This window comes from Cajanus cajan, chromosome 2 (assembly GCF_000230855.2).
Source record: "Cajanus cajan strain Asha chromosome 2, NIPB_CcT2T_4, whole genome shotgun sequence".
NCBI classification, from domain to species: domain Eukaryota; kingdom Viridiplantae; phylum Streptophyta; class Magnoliopsida; order Fabales; family Fabaceae; genus Cajanus; species Cajanus cajan.
This window is the reverse complement of record NC_138518.1, coordinates 75,050,701-75,072,769: the sequence shown is the minus strand read 5'-3', so window position 1 is coordinate 75,072,769 and position 22,069 is coordinate 75,050,701. Positions and strand designations below refer to the sequence as shown.

At 31.7% G+C, this 22,069-nt stretch overlaps 1 protein-coding gene and 1 long non-coding RNA gene across 3 annotated transcripts; both read left to right on the top strand.

Annotated features, from left to right (window-relative positions):
- Nucleotides 1-3,309: 3,309 nt before the first annotated feature.
- Nucleotides 3,310-18,062, top strand: GALAK (galacturonic acid kinase). Of its 2 annotated transcripts, none has more exons than XM_020359981.3 (14): nucleotides 3,310-3,470; nucleotides 4,690-4,803; nucleotides 4,995-5,066; nucleotides 5,298-5,341; nucleotides 5,912-6,065; nucleotides 8,378-8,443; nucleotides 8,886-8,965; nucleotides 9,856-9,955; nucleotides 12,812-12,987; nucleotides 14,521-14,561; nucleotides 14,654-14,682; nucleotides 15,620-15,689; nucleotides 15,792-15,881; nucleotides 17,573-18,062. In XM_020359981.3, the coding sequence occupies exons 1-14, from the start codon at nucleotides 3,438-3,440 to the stop codon at nucleotides 17,815-17,817; spliced, it is 1,314 nt and encodes a 437-aa protein (XP_020215570.1). In that variant the 5' UTR covers nucleotides 3,310-3,437; the 3' UTR covers nucleotides 17,818-18,062. The 2 variants fall into 2 exon arrangements, with proteins under 2 accessions (XP_020215570.1, XP_020215569.1); XM_020359980.3 differs by having other exon boundaries at nucleotides 3,318-3,470; nucleotides 4,687-4,803.
- Nucleotides 18,063-20,611: 2,549 nt separating this feature from the next.
- LOC145955338 (uncharacterized) lies at nucleotides 20,612-21,785 on the top strand. Its single transcript, XR_014431954.1, has 3 exons — nucleotides 20,612-20,972; nucleotides 21,062-21,083; nucleotides 21,215-21,785. It is a non-coding gene; the product is annotated as an uncharacterized LOC145955338 (long non-coding RNA).
- Nucleotides 21,786-22,069: the final 284 nt, after the last annotated feature.

The window sequence follows — 22,069 nt, the reverse complement described above, 5'->3', positions numbered from 1 at the left end:
CATATGCCACAGCCAATCATCATTTTGTATAATGGAGCTCAAGCAAGGAATTTTATCGTATTGAACATTCAAAGGAAATAGTCGATTAGGAGACATTTTTACCTTGGCTATCAATCTCCTATTTTTGTCAATCAACATACAGTAGCCATCATGAATCTGTATGTTGTAACCTTTTTCTGATAATTGTCCCAAGCTCAACAGGTTATGGTGAAGACCAGGAGCATAGAAAACATCAGAGATGAAATTTTGAGTACCGTCCTTCAATCTAATTGCAACTTGACCTTTTCCCAAAATCGGAATATTTGAGTTATTTCCAAATTTCACAGTAGATTTTACTGTTTCATCTAGTGAGGAAAATAACTCCTTTTTCCCACACATGTGGTTGCTGCAGCCAGTATCTAGGTACCAAATAGCTTCATTGCCTGAAAAATTATTTGTTGCTAGAAGTAAGGTTTGTGGATTATCAGAAATCTCACCAGTTTGCTCATATTGATTTTCTGCTATATTTGCTTGTTGTTTGAATCTACAATCTGCAGCTCTGTGCCCGAACTTTCCACAGTGATAGCAATTGAAATTTGTCCTCTCCTGGTTGGTGAAACTGCCTCTTCCTCTTCCACGGTTGGTAGATCTAACATTGTATCCACCTCTTCCTTGATTAGATGGCCTGAAATTGTTGTCTCTCCATTGTTGATTAAAATTACAACGACCTCTTCCTCTGAAACTACCACGACCTCTTCCTTTGAAATTTATATTTCCTCCTTCACGACCTCTACTGTCTTCATTTCGACTGGGTTCTGCTATGTTGGTAAAATTCACCTGGCTTTTCAATGCTTCTTCATTTATTTTCTCAGTTTTCTCCAAGATTCTGCTCACATGGCTTTCAATGCTACCTTGCAATTCTGCAACTGTCATGATTTCTATGTCGTGGGACTCAATTATTGTAGTCACCACATGATCAAACTTCATCGGCATGGTGCGTAGAATTTTCTCCACCACCTTGCTTTCAGGAATATCTTCTCCATACACCCTCATTTTGTTGACGAGATCTGTAACTCGTGAAAAATATTGTTCCACGGATTCAGAATTCGTCATTTCATATCTTTCATATTCCCTTCGTAAAGATTGCAACTTGGATTTTTGAGCTTTCTCAACACCTTTGTATGATAGCTTCAAAATGTCCCACGCTTCTTTGGCTGTTTTGGCATTTGCTATTTTGCCAAAAATTGAATAATCTACACCTTGATGAATTTGTGATAGCGCCAACTGGTCCTTCCTTTGAGTTGCATCATCAGCTCCTTGTTGTAAGCCTGGTTCAATAAAGCTCCAAATATTGTGAGCTTTCAAATGGGTGGACATCAACAATGCCCAATAATTGTAATCCAGTTTCCCATCTAATTTGGGACCGGACCAAACAATATTGTAGTTTGTGGTCATCTTTCTCTCTCAAATAGACTCTGAAAATTTTGATAAAGTGAGAACTCTCTTGTTCCTCACACACTCAAATTTTTTTTTAAAAATCTTTTCACTTTCTCACAAACTCACAAAACTAATGCTGGATCTAACCAGCTTTGATACCAATTTGATATCAGAAACTCATGATGCTCACAAGTAAAATAAATATTGTTCTACTCAAATTGAAAGAAGAAGGAAGAATTGTTTTGATTCTGCTGCACACTTCCTACGAATACATTAGGCCTTTGATAGGCCAAGGTTCACAATAAAATATTAAACAAAAAACAAGACAACGTTTAGTGGTCATTCAACGTGCAACCTTAGTGCTAATAAAATAATGAGCATTATTCTTAGTGCACTGATCATTATACTTAGTGCAATGAGCATTATACTTAGTGCCTTCTCCACCAATAATAATTGGTTTATTTTACTTGGTTTATTTTCCACAACCTGTCGTAACCCGACACTCCCAAAAGAGATGATGTACATCCTCAAAGTCCCTTAACATGTTGGAGTAGAAAATTTCTTGTAGGAACCACTTCATGCGCCAATTGCCAGAGGAAGAAAATGATAGTCTTCGGAAGTTAAAAAACTTTAATACATGTTATGTAACTATTAATTGAACCATGAACATCCATGATTATCTAATAATTTATTCTCTCTAACAATCCCTTATTTTCATTAGTTACTTAAAAAAATACAATCTGTACGAGTCTCTCCTAATTAAATATCACAATTTACTAAATTTTATGATTTTTCAACTAATAGTAAAAAGAATGTATTAACAAGAAAATAATTGTAATAAGTGTTGCTATCATTCCTCAAATAAAGATTAACACTTTTATCTTTACATACTACTTATTTTAGTCTATAATTTTTTACGAGTAAGGTTTCTACACACCTCATAAAAAATAATTTTATCAATTATGAAGTAAAAATAACAATCATTAAATATAAATATATGTAAAAAAGTAATTAATATTATTTTACATGTCTAAAATATCAAAATTCTTAAAAAATATGGAGTGAAAAGAGTATATAATCAAGACATTTAAATAAAAAAAATTAATAAAAAGTGCAAAATTAGTCAACATCATAATAATATTATACTCTTTAATAATTTCTCCTACCGAAAGAAGATTGTACAACCCCATCCATACTCCATAGTTCCATACTCTCTGCGTGCTACTCGACAACTCAAATAATTGCATTTTATAGGTAGATTTTGATCATCTCCTGTTGTTTTTCTAAACTGCAAGATCTTGGCCCTTAATACATCAAACTTGTTTGTATAGAAGAATTATAGATATAGATTAAAATTATTAATTCGTGCTTAAAAATACAAAAATAAAACAAACTAATAATAATAATTTTTTGAATAAATTTATAATTTATAATAATATATAATCTACAATAATATATAAAAGTAATGTTCTCTTTTAATATCCACTTTTTTTTTTAAAAATAATAATTATATTCTTATATTATATTTTATTTATTTTTCACTAATTTATAAAATCCATTATTTTTCTCGAAAACACTATTTTTTTTTTCACAAAAAACACGAAATTTTTTTTCTCTACTAGTAATATATAAAGGTAATACAATATTTTTTATACACATTTTAACGGTATTTTTACCTTTTATTTATTAAAGAGAGGAAGTGTTTTTATTTTGCTGCTATACTGTAATTGTAAAGGTAATTTAAAAAAAATGGAAGAAAAAAAAAACTTGAGTAGATAAATAAAATTGTCCAAAAAAGAAATGTACGCATAAATGCGTAATCTCTTTATTAACAGGGTATAGATAAATAAATGATCCAAAGCCGTTGGATTCAAACCGTTGATCATTTTCATCTTATATATTATAGTGAGCCATAGTGCACCGCTTCATTAATCATTTCTATCCCAAACAACGCTGCATGTGCCTCGGTTGGTTCTGTATATCCTCTCTGCCTTTCTGAATTTTCCCTCACAGTTGCGGAGATGGCAAGTCAGTGCTGGCCTTCTGATGCAGAGGTACGTGATTTGTGTTTATGTATATACTCTCGTTAAATTCGTCTTCGTTTTTTGACATTGCCGTTTTGATTTCATTCGCCGTTTTTGTATTCTATTTCTACGATCTGAATCTGCTTGTTAAATGAACTATGTGTTTCCTACCTGCATCGATTAGTTTGCAATTGGCGTTTATTGCTGGAAGTTGATATTTGCCTCATACACATTTTTTTTTTTCCACATAAGTTTGTGCGTCACATTGTTGTTTCGATTTTATTCGCGGTTCTGTATTATATTTCCACGATCTGAAACTGTTTGTTCAATGAACTCTGTGTTTCGTACCTGCATCTATTAGTTTGCTATTGGCGTTTATTGCTGGAAGCTGATATTTGCGTCGTACGCATATTTTTTTTTCCACACGAGTTTGTCGGTGACATTGTTGTTTCGATTTTATTCGCGGTTCTGTATTCTATTTCTACGATCTGAAACTGTTTGTTCACTGAACTCTGTGTTTCGTACCTGCATCTATTTGTTTGCAATTGGCGCTTATTGCTGGAAACTGATATTTGCGTCGTACGCATCTTTTTTTTTTTTTTTTTTTTCACATTAAGTTTGTCGTCAAGCTTTCAAATCAAACAATTCTGATAATTATTATTTTTTTTGTTGAAAATTCGGTAAAATATTCGTGATGGAGATCATTCAATGTTTGAAAATTATTATTGATTCTCGAAAAATTGTTGATAATAATATAACGTGCTTGTCTGTCATTTTTCCCCCAATAATACTTTAGTTGGATAGGGATCGGTAGCTGCACATCATTTTCGCATTTAGCTTGCTCTAGAAGGCAAGATTGTTTGCGTCGGTGTTACTTTGTGATGGCCTGAAAGATAAACTACGAAAGGTTTTGGATAGTATTCTAGTAATTGAATTGATTGATCGTGAGCAAGGAATTTCTGGTGAAACGTCTTTATTGTGGCTCAACCTCGGATAATGTTAAGCGTGACTGTATTGTTCTAGCCACTTATTTAATTCATGATGTGACTTTGCTGATACTTTTCATTGTTGAAATTTTTAAGCCTTTTGAAATTGAGGAATGGAATGTTAAAATAGAAGTGGAAAATAACTGAAAAAAATATTAAGAGAACCTGAAAAGTGAGTGGAGGAATAATTGCCTTTGATCAACTATTCATCTTCCAATACCATTTGATACTCTCTGATTAATCTACATGTATGTAATCAGCAGCTAGATGAAATGAAAGAGAGGGTTTCCAAAATGGCAAATGTGAATAAAGAGGAAGTTCGAGTTGTGGTATCTCCCTATCGAATTTGTCCTTTGGGGGCACACATAGATCATCAGGTATTTTTATAGATCTTTCTGTTATGTTAATGCAAATGAAACTCAATGATTGATCTTGAGCAATATGTACTAGAACTAGAACAGTGGTGCTGGGCAGATAAATTTCACCCGCTCAATTGCTGGCCAATATTCTAAAAAATTTCATTTGAAGTTTGAATGAGTTCTCTTGTAATTTGCTTTGGTATTTGAAGGGTGGAACCGTTTCAGCTATGACTCTCGATCGGGGAATACTTTTGGGGTTTGCTCTTTCAGGCAGTAATCAGGTAAAATTTGATCCTGTTCTCGATCTGTAATCTTAAAAATATACTAGAAAACATCTGGAAATTTCCTTTGTTCAATTAGCAGCAGCTAAGCAGCTAAGCAGCTGTATGGTTGTAAAGTCAAAATTAACTTCGTTCATGCTTTCACTTGATACGCTGTTCCCCACACTCACAGGGTTGTTATTCATGATGCTTTCATTTGTTTGATGAATGACCCTGGAACTTTTCTTTTAGGTTGTAATTCATTCTGGACAGTTTCAGGGAGAAGTTAAGTTCAGGTCTGTGGTCAGTGATTATAAGGCTTGCTGTTTCTTATTTATTTATTTTTTCAGTAAGTTCTTCTCCATTTCTTATGAAATCTTCCTGGGTGAATGTTTGCCAGATGCATTAATTTAGAGGTGTGCTACCTCTGAGAAAATCATTAGGATTACAAGACATGCTACATAATGTTTAATGAAGATGAAATATAATTGCTAACTCTTACTAATTGACAAATGATGTAAAGATTCACTATCATTACGTATATGGCTCATTGATGGACTCTCTAAGCAGTGATTGGTATATGATTTTGACTTATATTCTTTATTTTTTTATTTCAATTACATAGTAGGTGCGAGCAGCCAAGTAGGGGGTGGGGATAGCTAGCCTGTTGGAGGATCAAACCTCCAACGTCATCATCACACCCAAATTTTCAAGATTTAGGGCCGGTGCTTATTGAGCTATTACATGCATTTCTACTGTCATTCTGATCTTGGATTACTATTGTTTTTATTACATAATATTTTTTTCATTGAGAACATTATATAATTTACCCAATGTTGAGTTATAAAGTGATTGATATTTGATAGAGTTGACGAGATTCAACAGCCAAAACAAATCAGTAAGATAAAAGACAAGAGTTTGGATAAAGTTTCTTCTGAGATACAGGAACAATGTAACTGGGGGTGCTATGCAAGAGGAGCTGTATATGCACTACAGAGTAGAGGAAACAATCTTTCTAAGGTCAGATACAATGTCATCAAGGTTCTCCTTTCTGTTCTATGCCGAGTTTGTGCTATATATATCAAATGGATATAGCAGCTCTGCATGATAGTATAGTTTAACCTGCACTTTCACTTTTATACTGAGAATGATGGGATAAGACAACTTTTAAATTAAATATTTAGGCTCTGCTGTGTAGTTTACTTGGGGCCTAAAAGTTTTTCTCTAAAAGGCTTAACTATGCCTAAATTATCTTTAGTATGAACCCGAGTAGTAAGATGTTATTTTCAACTTCCCTGAGTTTTTTTTTTTCTTTCTTTCTTTCTTTCTTTTTCTTTTTGTGAAATACTAAAATCAATTAGCAAATCAAACAGAACTGATTTTTTCATAATTATTTTATTTTACTGTGCTTATAATTTTAAATTTCTATGTTTGTATTTACAATCAGTTCAGTTGTGAAACTTTGGATATGCCAGTATGATATCATCCTCACTAGTTATATGTTTTGAAGTTGATTACTATGGTTGTCATATTCCTGAATATTGACTTTGACTTGTAGAGATATTTGCATTTTCAAGGGAACAAATATAATGCTTATATTTGCTAGCAGAGCCTTAGAAACTTATGGTTTAATTATGGAGGATACAATTTGCATTTTTGGTGTGAGGTTGCCTCTTCTATTTTAAATGATGGCATGTGAACATATCACAATACTCAGAAGTTGGTGCACTGAGTATATGGGCCAACTGAATTATGCAACTACAATAACCTTATCTCATTAGGTGAGGTAGGTTACATGGATCCACACAACACTAAAATTATTTTGGATGTTATTCACCATGAGATCTATTTTAATAATTTTCTCTAATCTTCTTCTTGGTCATCCTCTACTTCTTTTCACAAGGCTAAAAATCATGAGCCAAGATATTTTGGTATGATGCTCTCTTTGATTATCTTCTCTTCTATAAATAGTACAAATCATTTACAACTTTTAATGATAAGTAAATTGTAATCCCTATTTTGTACAACCTAAATTAGCTAAATAATAAATAAGATGATTCTATTCCTAATTAATACAATATATTTGTGTTGATTGAGAACAATATCTGTGGAGTTACAATGGACCTAAAGACCCAAGAAGTAATGAAAATAATCAAGGTCCTTCATATGAAAGGAAGCTTACAACTACTATTTATGTTGTTTTGGATCCCATTATGACCATATAATCCACATAAATAAGATTAATGTTTGTTGTCGTGTGGTGAATGAAAACAGGAGTCATATTAATTGAGTAATCGAGAATCCAAGAATAGGAGTCCGAATTTTCTCAAATTGTGCTTAGGGATTTGCCACAATCCAAGTTTATTCTCCTCTTCTACACACATGCAGAAGAGGAGAACAAACTTGGATGGGGGGGAGGGTTATATAATTCTCTCATGTCAAGTCATCATGAAGAAAGACATTCTTCACATTCATTTGATGGAGTGACCGGTATCTAGAAGCTATGATAGAAATGACAATTCTAATAGTAGTGATTTTAGCCATAAGTGAAAATGTCTCATCATAATCCACATCATCTAATAGTAGTGATTTTAATTTTTTTATTGTTCTTCAAGTGAGGTTATTGATGATGACATTTGATTTACTAGAAAGACATTCTTCACATTCATTTGATGGAGTGACCGGTATCTAGAAGCTATGATAGAAATGACAATTCTAATAGTAGTGATTTTAGCCATAAGTGAAAATGTCTCATCATAATCCACATCATCTTCTCGTTTGTTGCCTAAAGCAACTAACCGAGCCTTGAAACAATTAAGAGAGCCATTCAAATGCCTCACAACTTTTGTATTTTTTTTGATGTAATAAATACTTTCTCTCCCAATAAAATCTGGCTACATTTTGTTGTTTAAAATTAGTCCTAAGGGTTAATGTCTCACAACATTTGTATTTTTGATGAAACAAATACTTTATTTCCCAATAAAATCCTTCCACATTTAGTTGTTTAAAATTAGTCCTAAGGGTAAATGTCAATAAAACCTTCAATTTTTTTATTGTTCTTCAAGTGAGGTTATTGATGATGACATTTGATTTACTAGAAAATAAAATGGAACTTAATTCTGTCGGTTTGATTCTGTTTAGGACAGGTTCTCATGTAAATATTATATGGGTGCAAGTGCCACTCTAAATATCTGTTCTCCAGCCTCATGGCCAGTAAATAAGAAACTAGTTATGTTGTGTTTATGGTTTTGGTGCAATGAAGATCACTGCATGCAATTTATTCCGATCATTTCAATATACGTTCCCACCCATCCTAATTGTATTGTTTACAGGGTATTGTAGGATACATACGTGGTGCTGAAGGTCTGGACAGCTCGGGCTTAAGCTCTTCTGCTGCAGTAAGATAGTGATTTATCCCCGTCTGCTTTCTCTTTATTTAATTTGGTTTCTAAAATTATGAGGAGTATGAATCAAAGGGCCTTGTAATGAAAATTGAAATGAAATTCATCAAAAGAAGATTTAGCTAGTTTAGCTTTTTGAGCAAAATTTACTTTTGAGCATGGGTTGGGTATATTGGTAGCTTGAAGCAGAAGATGAACTGGTACAGGAGAGAACAATTTAGGTTGTCAATGTTATATGCTTTCCTTTGTGCATCCATAGTTATTCCACTCTCCAAATAATGTTAATATGTATTATTACAACCCTATGCGCAATTATTTTGTTGTTTTTAATAAGCTGCTCATTTTTGTTTCTTTTGAAAAACAACATGGTAGATCCCTGTTTGCAACAGCTCATGTCTTCTGATTTTCTCGAGGGATTTCAACTTTCATTGTTTGGCAGGTTGGAGTTGCTTACCTCTTGGCTTTGGAATATGCAAATGATTTAGTAATATCTCCCACAGAAAATATTGAATATGACAGGTAAGCCTATTCCAGTCCTTGGAGAAAGTAAATACATTCTTCTTGAACCATGGGTATGAAGCAGTGCGGTCAAATGCACCACATTTTTCTTTTTAAGAAATTGAAAGCGTTTGATAAGGTATACTAAATGCTCCTCAACCAATGTACTTAGTGCACTCATTAACAGAACCTTTTTAATTTTACTTTGAACATCATGTCTCAGAAATTAATTTATATGGAAAATCAATGTGAAATAGTCAAATATTTTGATAGTCGTTATTTTCTTCCTTGAATGTTATCGTCAACATATTTCTTTTAGCAAGGCTTTGGCCCTTTTCAGATCGAGGCATTAAAACCCCTAACACCTCGACTTTAACTACCTTGATATTCCCTCTAGACTTATATATAAAAGCAAATAGAACCAATTTCACAAAGATTAATTTTCACTATTTCACATAAAATATATATCACATTTCTTAAATATCCTTAATCATATTCGTGGTAAATAGTGCTCTCATTTGTTATCGTAGGGTAATTTTTGGATTAAGAACATTAAATAAAGATTTCAATGAAATTTGCTTATATTTTTGTCCAAAAAATTTAAGTATGTTTTGCTTTTATATAGGTTCAAAGGGAGTATAAATTAGCTTTTGTTTGTTAAAAAGGGCAATATTTTTCTTCAAGTCTCTGCTTCTCACACTCTTGTTACTCCTCTTTGCAAGCTATTTATTCGCACTATGTTGTAAATTAAAATGCTTTTAAATTGTTATCATCAAAGTTGGAAACTTCAGTTGCCACCAAAGTTTAAAAGGAATTAAACAACCTTTTAGTCATTGTGATTACAGATATACTTCCATTCATTTCTTAAGTGTTAGGCCATCCCTCTTAAAATGTTACTTTTCTCATTATAGGTTGATTGAGAATGAATATTTGGGTCTGAAAAATGGCATAATGGACCAATCAGCTATATTACTTTCAAGCCATGATTGTTTGATGTGCATGAATTGCAAGGTAATACCTGGATTAATGTGTTGTTGCCACAAATTCTTAATGTATTTTTATTATTTGATGCATATACATTGGTTACAGGATCAGATTTAGTATCTGGCATGTTGACCATGTGCCCTTTTACCACTTAAACATTTTATGCCCGTGTGTATGTTTATGCATCTTTTCACCTTCATGGAGGGCGGTAACGAGGGAGTATATGTGTGAAAAGCAATTGAACAGGGTAGGTCTTTGTAAAATATACAAGGAAACTAGAGTAGAGTGGCTCACCTCCTCACCCTTCCCCCTAGAAATAAATTGCCGAAGATATCATTTACCAAAATCCTATTTATAGACCATAGTATTAGTCACACATGGAATTCCTTTGAATCTATCTTATATTTATATTTTACCAATTTTACCGTAATTAATGCAATAAAATATTTAGCATAAGAAACATTGTTATTTATAATTAATTGTCTACAGAATGCAATTCTATTCTATCTTTTTCCTTCCCTCCTTTACTCTAAGAGTGTGTTTCTGAATGATTTTTTTTCCTCCAATTTTCAACTTTTTATTTATTTTTTGTGAAAGTTGTTTGTGAAATAAGTTGATTGTTTGGGACAATAATTTAAATTTGTAAACAATTTTATTTTTGAAAAATAAGTTGTTTTCATGAATCTAAAAATTTGAAGATTATAATGAGGCTTAAATATATTTTTAGTCCCTCAAATTTATGATAAATTTGTTTTTGGTCCCTCAAATTTAAAACTGTGGTTTTTAGTCCTTATAATTTTTAAAAATCTTGTTTTAGTCCTTCAGATCACCAATAACATATCTAAAAGTGACAAATTAAGATGATTATGCAATATCAATTGGTTTTAATGTGATGTTTTCACTAACAAAAACACCAATAGGTAGATTTTATACAATAATGTTTGAGAAATTTTTTTAACAAAATTTGAATATAAAGATTAAAATAAGATTTTTTTTTAAATTACAGGGACTAAAAATAACAATTTTAAATTTAAGAGACCAAAAATAAATTTATCCTAAATTTAAAGGACTAAAAATATATTTAAGCCTTATAATTATTTTCCAATAGTTTTTATCTCCTGAAATTAGTTTATTACATAAAAGCTGTTTTTTTGTGATATCTAAATAAAACTAAATATCTCAATCAATTTTTAGCAACAAAAATTCATTCAAATTATAATCAATTATACCAATAATTAATTAATAAAATAATATAATATAATTTCCACATCTTTCTTGAGTAATTATACCATTAGTAATTTCGACATATTATTAGAAAATATGGAATCACCTTGAGAATAGTGTCACGCTTCCACTGTGTTGATTTCATGGAACTTGATTATCATCAAACCCATACTGATGCGTTTTTGTTCTGATCTTTCCTTGGCGACTTTTCCGATATTGAGTTTTTGGTCTCAAGCTTTTGTTTTGTTGCACATCCTTGTATGTTTTTAGCTTTCTTTTGCAGCAGGGCAACCCATGCATGAGGCAGATGAATCCTTACTTTAGGTCTCTTTCAAAAAAAAAATATTTTGCATTAATATTTGTATAATTTTTTCAAGGTTCATAACTTAAAATCACTTCTTGTATTCTTAAAAGCTCACTTTAAAAGGTCAATCTTTAAAAGATATACAAATATAATTATTTTTTTCATGGCCCAACTCTAAACCATTTTTATTTTTTTTATCAAGATATTATTATTAATTTTAAAAAAACCTGACTTTAAGATTTGCTTTAGGCCTAACGATATGTAGGGTCAGTCCTATTTTGCAGATTGGCTCAATTTCTTTTTTGCAGATAGATTTTGTTCTCAATTTGTTTTTCTGGTTCTGTTCTAGCTTCTCTTTATGCAAATTGGCTCTGTTTTTAGTTTGTTTCTCAACATGTTGGTTTTGTTCAACCTATCATTTCACACACTGGATTCATTTTAACCAGTCTTTTCACATATTAACTTCATTCCAGTCTGTCTTTCCATAGGTTGGCTTGATCCTAGATGCAGTCTTGCTCTATCTCCTATCCCAAATGTAGTTTGTCCTCATGTCCAACCTCATATATAGTTGTCCTCCGTCACCCTGATCCCAAATGTCATTTCCCCTATCTGCCTTCAGCCAAATTTGATCCCGTGCATTATTTGGTTCATTACTAAGGAGTTTAACAGACACCAAATAAGTGAACATTTCTTCCTAACTTGAGATTTCTACATATACAAGGGCCGGAATTTGAACCCTAGCCACTTATTTAAGTGGTGAAAGTTGGTAATTTTGACTCAATGCATTTCCATACATTGGTTTCCAAACTCAAGTTTGTTCTCTCCAACCTATTTGAGGTAGGGGGATATGTTAGCGTAACTAATACAATTAAATATTTGGCATAGTTATCAATTAACCCCATTATTTGTAATTAATTGTCTTCCCTATACTTTGTATTTTATACGCATGGCAAATATTATTCAGAGTCTCTTTTTCTCTCTTCTTGTGTCCCTACCTCATCCCCTTTAATTTTAACAATCATATTCATAGCATAAAAGCCTGCAGCAGGCTTGATTTCTTCAAAATCCACCGGGGTAGCCCAGTGGAGAGGGGTTTGAGTACTATGTACAAAATATTAAATTTTAAACTTATTGCCGTCATCATAAAAAAGAAAGGCTTGATTCTTCTCATTTTTTTTTCTTATTTCTTGTATATGTGGCTTCTTTGGTTGGATCACTTGTTTTGAATTTCTAATTTCTAATGTCAGATACTGTAAATTTTCCTGTAAAAATAATGCATTTTACTCATATGTAACATTGTTGCCACTGTTATCATTGTCATTCTTCTATTTCATGTGTTAGTTTGGCACATGCAGACCAAAGATTATAAGCTTGTTTACCGACCAAAGGTTCTAGAATACAAAGAGAGTGAACAACCGAAAGCAACCAGAATATTGTTGGCACTTTCGGGGTTGAAGCAAGCTTTGACAAGTAACCCCGGGTATAACAAGCGAGTTGCAGAGTGTCGAGAGGCTGCACAAATTCTTCTTGAGTAAGTTTTTCTTTTTTCTTCTCTCGAAGATTTATAACTGTTTTCATTTATATTATATATATATATATATATATATTTTTAAGTGAGGACATGTTTTTATTTTACGTTGGTTGCAAAATATGGAAGACATTTCTGAATTTTATTGTCTCAGGAGTTGCCCTATGTTAACTTTACACTTACAAAAGGGCGCCAACAAACTGAGCTAGAGGATGGATGCAGTTAATTACTAAAATGGATAAAATACGTTTTACTCCTCGCTAGTCTCAATTTAATCTCTCACGAATCAATTTTTGATATTGTCAAAACTTGCATCAGTTTAGTTTATGAGTTAATCACCTATACACTGTCAGTGTAAAATTTTTTTACACTAACAACTAATTATATCTTTTAATTGTGTCATGTCAGTGTAAAGTTTAGATATAATTGGTTGCTAGTGTAAAAAAATTTTACACTGACAATGTATAGATGATTAACTCTTAGTTTATTATAAGATGAAGGTGAGCATCGACATCGGCACAATGAAAAGGTTGCTTGCTGCGTTGTGACCTGGAGGTCACAGGTTCAAAACCTAGAAACAGACTCTTTGTGGGGGCAATGCTGCCTACTTTTTACCTTACCCAAACCCCATTAGGTTGGAAGCCTACGAACTCATGGTAATCAATTTCGAGTGATAACTCGTAATAACTATCTAGTTTATGAGAATGTTCAGCCTCTCCTATATAATTTGAAAATAAACTCGCTTTTGAACAATCTTAAATAATCTGGCCCCTTTTGTTATTAAAAGTCTTTTCTTAATTTTTTATTTATTATTTTAAGAACTTGTATTTTGTGAAATTTTGCATAATTTACTACTAAACATTGTTACTTTAATTTTCTAATTTATTATTTTACTTTAATATGGAGTTAAAATATTGATTTATTATGTTATTTATAAGTATTATAACATATTTTTTATATTAAGTAAGCTCTTACGAGTTTACAATTCGAATTTATAAGATCTCAACGAGATTATGTAAACTCATGAGATTGACAACCTTAGATGTGCTGAGTCACTTTTTCTTAGTTTATTAAAAGATTAATGATGGGAATTTTAATTGCAATAAGAACTGTATTGACATATAAGAAATTAGCTAGAAGTTCTAGTTAGCTATTATTGTGATTAATATTTCAAGAAGATATGTGATAAAGAAAAGGAAAATAATTATAAACAAGTTGGGCTTGATATTTTCAAACAAGCTAAACCTAAACTTTAAATTTGACTCATTTAAATAAATGAGTAATGCTCGAACAATTTTTTTATGCAAGTCAACTAGAGTTTTAATTTTGTCCTTATATTTTTTACTCACCTAGGCTTTCGGCCCTTTACACACCCCTTCCCCCCCACCCCAGACCAAAAATATAGGTCCATATAGTTTCCTATGATCAAGGTTTTGGTCTCTTTGAAACCAATTTACAATTAGATTGATGTATATGAATTTGGTGAGATAATCAACGGTCAGGAAGTTTATATAATTTTTTTTATTCATTCTGCAGAGCATCTGGAGATTACAAAGCAGAGCCTATCCTATCTAATGGCCAGTATCTTGCCTTCTCACGTGAATCTAGCTACATCTTTTATCAAATAGCTAACTGATCTAAGTTATTTTTTGTCTTTTCCTCTGTGCAGTTGAACCAGAAGTATACGAGGCCCACAAGGTATAAAGAATTGACTGTTAAATCGATAAGTAAACAGATTTTTCCCTCTCCTGGTTAATTTGTGATATAATGCATGATTTATACTTTGGGTGCTGACAAAAGTGTTTAACAAACATGAAATGTTTAGCTAAATAAATAGGTTTTTTTGTTCTTGGAATGCGATTTTGAAAATTGTATAACTAAATAAAAGTAATGAATGTACTTAAACAGTTTTCTTTTCATGCACTAATATAGAAAAATTCGTCAATTGGAAAGATACTGAAGTTCTGGAAAACCATCGTTGATGTTGGAAACGGAGATGCATAAGCATATAAACAAAATTGAATGGGCTTATATTATTACTTCCATAGAAAGAATGTCTTCTGAAGTTCCAAATAATTGAGGTTAGTTGAGATTCAGAGTAATATATTTTATGGGCTAATAAAGATCAAATGTGGTTTAATGAAATAAAATCAGCTTGATAGAATTTATTTTTGTTTTACACAGTCGTCACTGGATTTGTCAAAAATGTGTGTTGGTTGGATATGTGAAATTCATTAATCACTAAATTGGAATTCCTCCGGAGTACAGACAACATAATAACAATTGTATTTGGGAAGTATTCTATGTTTAAATATTTTGAGTCTAACTTGAGCTCAAAACAGGCTTTGAAATTCCAAGATAGCAATGGCCCATTCCATACGCAAAAGTTTAATGGCTCTCAGTGCATCTTAATCTTGGTATTTTGAAAGTTCAAAATGTGGATAAAATTATGCATGTCGTATGACATTCGTAAAAAAATATTATAGATTTCCTTTCTATGCTAGTCAAATCCGCTTACTTGTTCCAGCTTATTTTACTGATGTTTAATGCTTCTTTCGTATGTGTCATATGTACAATTAGAATCCCAGCTATTATTTTAGCATAATCAAGTAGTCTTACCATTTTGTTGGTGCAGCACAAATTAGAAGCCAATCTAGCCAAAAGAGCAGAACATTACTTCTCAGAGAATATGCGTGTTATGAAAGGTATAATCAGTTGAATGGCTTTGATAAATCTCAACTTGGGGTTTATGCCCTGCTCGTTTAACCTTCTGTGCTATAATGTAAATTATTTAATTTTTAACCCAGGAGTTGAGGCTTGGGCAATGGGCAAGTTAAAAGATTTCGGAATGCTTATAACGGATTCTGGTCGAAGTTCCATTCAAAATTATGAATGTGGTATAACCTAAACCCCAAATTCATTATTGGAATGTTTTGAAATTCCATCTTCTCGTTCTTCAAAGTTGAAAGTGACATTAAATACATGAAATCAAAATAGGGTGGAAAAACATTTTTCTTGTGCAGTTTTTTTCATCTTTCTTTAAGTAAATAGCCCTGAAAAATTATGCAAAAAAATAAAATTTGAGCCTGGAAAATACTATCACATTTTACTCAAATATTGTTGTTCACTACTCTGCTGAGCAATATATTTTATTTTCTATTCTAGTTCTCCAAATTAAATTATACCTGACCTCAAACATTAGAGTGAGGTTTTTGGTGTCTCATCATTCGCAGTATATCTGGATTTTATTGATAAACAAAAGACCAAGATGAAGTTTAGGTGAAATATTAAGAAGAATCCTACAACTTAATAAAAACATGTTGAATAATTTTTCACCAGCTTTGATTTAAATCACAATTTATGTGCAATATTGGTGGTAGTTGGAGGATAAAAAGGTTATACATTAAATCGTCATAGTTCGAGGGTGGGCTTAGGGGACAACAATCATATGGCCGGTGATGTGTATTAGCTTTGTAGAACAAAATAATTGCTTGCTTCATAAGTGGAGTATTCTTGGTAAAAGGTCTTCTACCACTGCTAGTCATGCAGGTTTTAAGCTTTCCTGATGGTTGTGTATAATATAGTTCTTAAACAACAGAGTTTGAGTTGACATATATATATATATATATATATATATATATATATATTATTATTTTTATTTATTTTTTTGTCCTTCTTGGATTTATCCCTTCCATGAAAATGCAAAATTCAAGTTAACCCTTAGATTAGTCTTCGAAATTGTATGGAATGGGCATCTTAGTTATAAAGATTTTAATAACACCAAGTCCCTGACTTTTCAAAATGTTATTTACTTTAGTCTTTTTTGTGTACAACTACGAAATGATAATAATAGAAATAAAGTAGAAAGGGACTAGAATCGATGAATTTTTGCAAAATTAAGGACTAATGGAGAGTTTCTAACATATTAGGGGCTAGAATCGACTGCCTGGATTGCCATGAGATTCCTCTTGATAATTTCCTCTTAGGCTTTTCTTGGTCTTCTTTTACTCCATCGAAGCTTCTAGTGACCTTCTTTGCATGTATCCAAATCACTTTAACCAATTTTTTTGCCATCTTTTCCCCAACTGGTGCCACACAATATTTCCTTATATATAACTATTTCATATCCCGTCTTTTCTTGTATGACTCCACATCTATATTAACATTCTCAATTTTGTTACTCTCACATTTTTCTTATATTCTTTTAAAACAGAACATTAACTATACTATCACTGTACTACAATGATAGAACAGTATTGTGTTAGAAAGATCTCACCATGTTCGAGCTTCGGATGAATTTGATAAAGTCAACTATTTTAACCTTTTACTGTATTAATTTAAACTAGTTAAAATGTTTCACTTAAATTTATCTGGAGCCTGCACATTGCAGTAGTTTTTTTTAGCACAGGACTGCCCTATTTAACTAAACCAAAGCCTTAAGTTTCTATTGTATTGAGCATGGTTTTGTTTTGGTTTTCATTATACGTATCTTCTAACATTTATAAGACATGAAGCTTACACGTTTTCCTTAGACGATTTGATGTTAGAGTAACTATTGTTGATCATGTGAAATGATGTGTCTCCCTAGGTTCTGAACCACTGATTCAATTGTATGAGATCCTTGTGAGGGCTCCCGGTGTATTTGGAGCGCGCTTCAGTGGTGCTGGGTTTAGAGGGTGTTGCCTTGCATTTGTGGAGGCTCATCTTGCATCTGAAGCTGCATCATTTGTCAGGAAAGAATATCTCAAGGTTCAGCCCGAGTTAGCAAGCCAGATAAGCAATGAGTCAGCAGTTTTAATATGTGAATCTGGTGATTGTGCACGTGTATTATAAACAGCATTTTTGCCGTTAATACCCCTACTTCATCATTCTTGTAATAGCAATCTTACCTGTAATCTTAGGTTCAATCTTCAAAATACTCCTATTTCATTATTCTTATACACTTGTAATCTTAGGGTGCCACCCTGATTGCAATCTTAGGTTCAATCCTTGCGGACAATCTTAGATTCGATCATCATCTGTACTTTTTTCTGTTAATAAAAAAAAAATCTTATAATACAAATCTCATTCGTTCTCAACTGTCAATCTCATTGTAGTTCATCATGTCTTGTTCTCTACATTTATTTAATGGGTGGAATAAACTCACGTTACTTCATATTTGATTCCCATAAACAAGAGATGTATTTCAGAAGGTGAAATGTACAAGTAATTATTGTATAAGTTAATGTTCTTATCATACATAATTCATGATTAGATGATGATGTAGAAATTTTTTAGTGTCAGAGCATTTAAATCATATTCTATGAGTTTAACCATAATTTTTATTCAATGGTTATAATTATTTATTGGTTAAAACCCTTATTTGATTCCTGATAACATTTTTTTGTTTTAATTTAGTCTCATTTTAATTTTTGGTCTCAATTTGGTCCCCAATAATTTAAATTATTGCAATTTAGGACTTCCGTTCAAATGATTTAAACGGAGTTAACTATTGGCCACGTGGATGTCACGTAGATGCTTACGTGGATGCCAAATTTTCTGAAAAAACCTAGAATCAGAACGGCCTGTTTTGAAACCAGAACGGGCCTTTCTGAATGCACTCTTGGTGTATTAATTTTGCATCCGGAACAACCCGTTTTAGGTGAAAAATTAACATACTAAGAGTGCAACCAGAACGGACCATTCTGGTTTCAGAATGGGCCGTTCTGGTTCCAGAATACCAAACATTATAGTTTACGGTTGTGAATCGTGAAAGAAAAAAAATCCAAAGTACAAAGTATTTCAAACACTGAATTTGGTAATATTGTCAATGAAAATTGATAACTTCAATTGCTAAACAGTTGTGCTATACAGTGTATCATTAAGGACAATGCAGTGTATCATTAAAGACAATGGCAACATATTTTATTTCATTGTTAGTCAAACTGGAGTGAACCACTTACTACCAAATTGACACTATACAGTTAAGGATGAAACAAAACGGTGTTTTCCCTTGAGCATTATCCAGATGATTTCCTTTCTCAGTAATTTCTTTGAACTTTTTTAGTATATGTTATGTTCTGAATTTTTGTTTTCAGTTTTTGAATCATGTTTCTGTCTTTGAATTTATGATATGTTATGAATTTTTATTTTTCAATTTTTGAATCACATTGCGGCATTTTGGTCAACGCATGGATGAAGTTGACTTTCTGGAACGGGGCATTCTGAATCCAGAACGGCCCGTTCTAAAAATCAGAACGACCCGTTCTGGTTTCAGAACAGCCCATTCTGATCATGATGTGTGAAATTTGCATTTGGAACGGCCCGTTCCGATTATAAAATTAACACATACCATGTGCAAGCAGAACGGTCCGTTCTGGTTTCAGAACGGGCTGTTCTGGTTCCATGTGTATTCATGCAATTTGGCGTCTACCTATGCATCTACGTGGCATCCACATGACCAACAGTTAATTCCGTTTAAATCATTTAGACGGAAGTCTCAAATTGCAATAATTTAAATTATTGGAAACCAAATTGAGACAAAAAATTAAAGTGAGACTTAATTGAAATAAAAAAATATTATCAGCGACTAAATAAGGATTTTAACCTTATTTATTTTAAGTGTCAGAGCATCTTCCACTTTAGAAATTCCCCAAAAGCCCCCAAATACCAATACTTACAAAGGAAAATTCTTTTAGAATGAAATATATATATCGAAAGGAAATGTATGAGGCAGTGGTTTCAATCAATGTTTTTAAGTTCTAAAAGAGGATTGGTAATGAAACTCATTCACACACTAGTTCACTGTTGTTTATATTCAACTAGAGGTACTCTACTCGTATGATAGGATTATTATGGGAACAAAATTTTCTCTTTGAATATAACGTAATTGCATATTTAAAATTAAAATTTGAGATTAATGATTGATCTACTAACTTGGTGATACACTAGTTTATTGTTTATTAGGCTCTATTATAGTAAAATTAGTAATCACTAAATACTTTTAGTATTATTTAATATGTCAAATGATAAAGTATTCAAATTATATATCTAAAATTATGAATTAACATAATGAATTACGTTATGTGTTAGATAAAAATTATAATAAATAATTAATAATAGAAAACCATGCAAGGACTTCCTATATCAATATTTATTTAAAAAATGTGCTTTTGAATAATAATAAAATAACTTATTTAAATGAATTTCTATAATTCAAATGAATAGTCTTTTTATACTAGGAATTTTTTACTAAAATAATATTTTTTTAAAAAAAAAATACTCAAATAACACCTGTATCAACTTATTTACCCAAGTATACTTGTTTACTGTTCATGTTCAGAATTCGGTAGGAACCGAATTCTGAGCAGCGTTTTATATATTTTTTCTTTTTTTTTTTTGCGTTTTTAGGTTTAAGGAATGTGTAAATTTTGCATTTGGAACGGCCTATTCTGCATTAGGAACAGGCCGTTCTTAAATCAGAACAGACCGTTTTAGAGTTCTGTTTTAACTACTTGGATAAATAAATTAGTACAGGTGTTATTTGGGTATTTTTATAAAAAAAATAATATTTCAGCCAAAAATTCTTATACTAGAGTTAAGAAATGCCAATAGTGATGCCTGAGCTGAGAAAAAAAAATGAAATGTAATGCGGCTAATTATAGCAAGAACAGTTGAAATAGTGATAAAATTACAGTCACGAGCGACTAAAAAACTAACCCTCCCATCTTTCGTTCTTTATTTCCGGATTCTGCCAACTCCTCAGATTTCTGAGTTTTATCCCTCACACTCTGTAGCTTTTCATATAAATTAGAGCCTTTATACAAAACCAGCCTTCAAAAACCTCCACTAGTCTCACTTTCCTTTCCACAAAAATGATTCCGTCTCAGTTATCCAAGTGTGCTCTCCTCTTCATTTCTTGCACCTTCGTCATCAACTTCTTGAACATTCCAGTTTCTGCCCTCAACATAAGTGTTGAAATCGAAACCCCCGGAATCAATGTCTCCATGGTTCGCTTCTTGCTTCATCTTTTTAATTCCAAACACTTCATATTTTAACATACAAAAAAAAAGTCTAATCCTTCTCCCTTTATGTGCAGAGCATAGAGTGCAGCAGAAAATGTGAGTCAAGCTTCTTTTCAGCTACTAGTAGTCTAATTTCTTTCTTTCTTCTAACTTAGCTTATTTTTAATTTGTTATGATGTCTTTGGGACAAAGAAAAGTGTGCTAATTATGTAATTTTGGAATGACAGTGCCTCCATCATTGGGATATGACAATTACTGTGGACTTCCTTATGATGGCCTTGATGCTCTTTGCATGATTCATGATAAATGTGTCCAAGTCAATAAAAGTGAGTTCAATAAATCGTTAAATGTTGATTTCTTGATTCAAACATTTTACATTATGGCTGGGATTCTTGATTTGATTTAATAGTTCAATTCTATCGGACTCCTAAACTGAGATTGTAAAGTTTCTTTCGAGACTAGATATTCAATTTAGTTCTTTTAATAATGTTTCCAGTTCTTTTTTAAGATTTTGATTTATATTTAATGCACACATCCAACAAAACTTTACTTTATTGCTATAATAAGATGTGGTTAGATGGTTAAATTTTATTATATATTTGTGTAAAATCACACATAATTTAAAATGTTTTCTGAAATGAATTGTTCAGTCAGTGGTTCAGAAATGACATATACGGCTATGACTTGCCAAGAAAGGAACCTCATCTCTTGGTTAAATGTTGATTTCTTGTTTTTCTTTTTTGAAACTTTCAGTTATATATATAATTATATTTTAACTATTTTATTTTACCGTGATTACAATTTTAACATTTAAAAAATATCTTAAAATGGATGATATACTTATTTTTTAATATAATATTAATTATTTTTTCTTAATTTACTCCTTCATAAATTATTTAATTATAATAATTAAAAATAATATATTTAATGTGATAATAAACTATTTTAATAAAATTTATAAAATATATTTATTATTCCTCTATATAAACTTTAAACCTAAATTACAGTTACCGTAAGAGGCAGAAAAATGCCTAAAAAATAAATAGACAAGAGTATTCCTATTTTATTGTTTGAGTTTTTTT

Bases quoted from the DNA above. Each gene is read 5' to 3' on its own strand.
- GALAK (XM_020359980.3), top strand. From the start codon at position 3,438: ATGGCAAGTCAGTGCTGGCCTTCTGATGCAGAG. The intron at 5,342-5,911 runs GTCTGTGGTCAG...GATATTTGATAG, and splicing joins CAGGGAGAAGTTAAGTTCAG to AGTTGACGAGATTCAACAGC. The intron at 6,066-8,377 runs GTCAGATACAAT...TATTGTTTACAG, and splicing joins GAGGAAACAATCTTTCTAAG to GGTATTGTAGGATACATACG.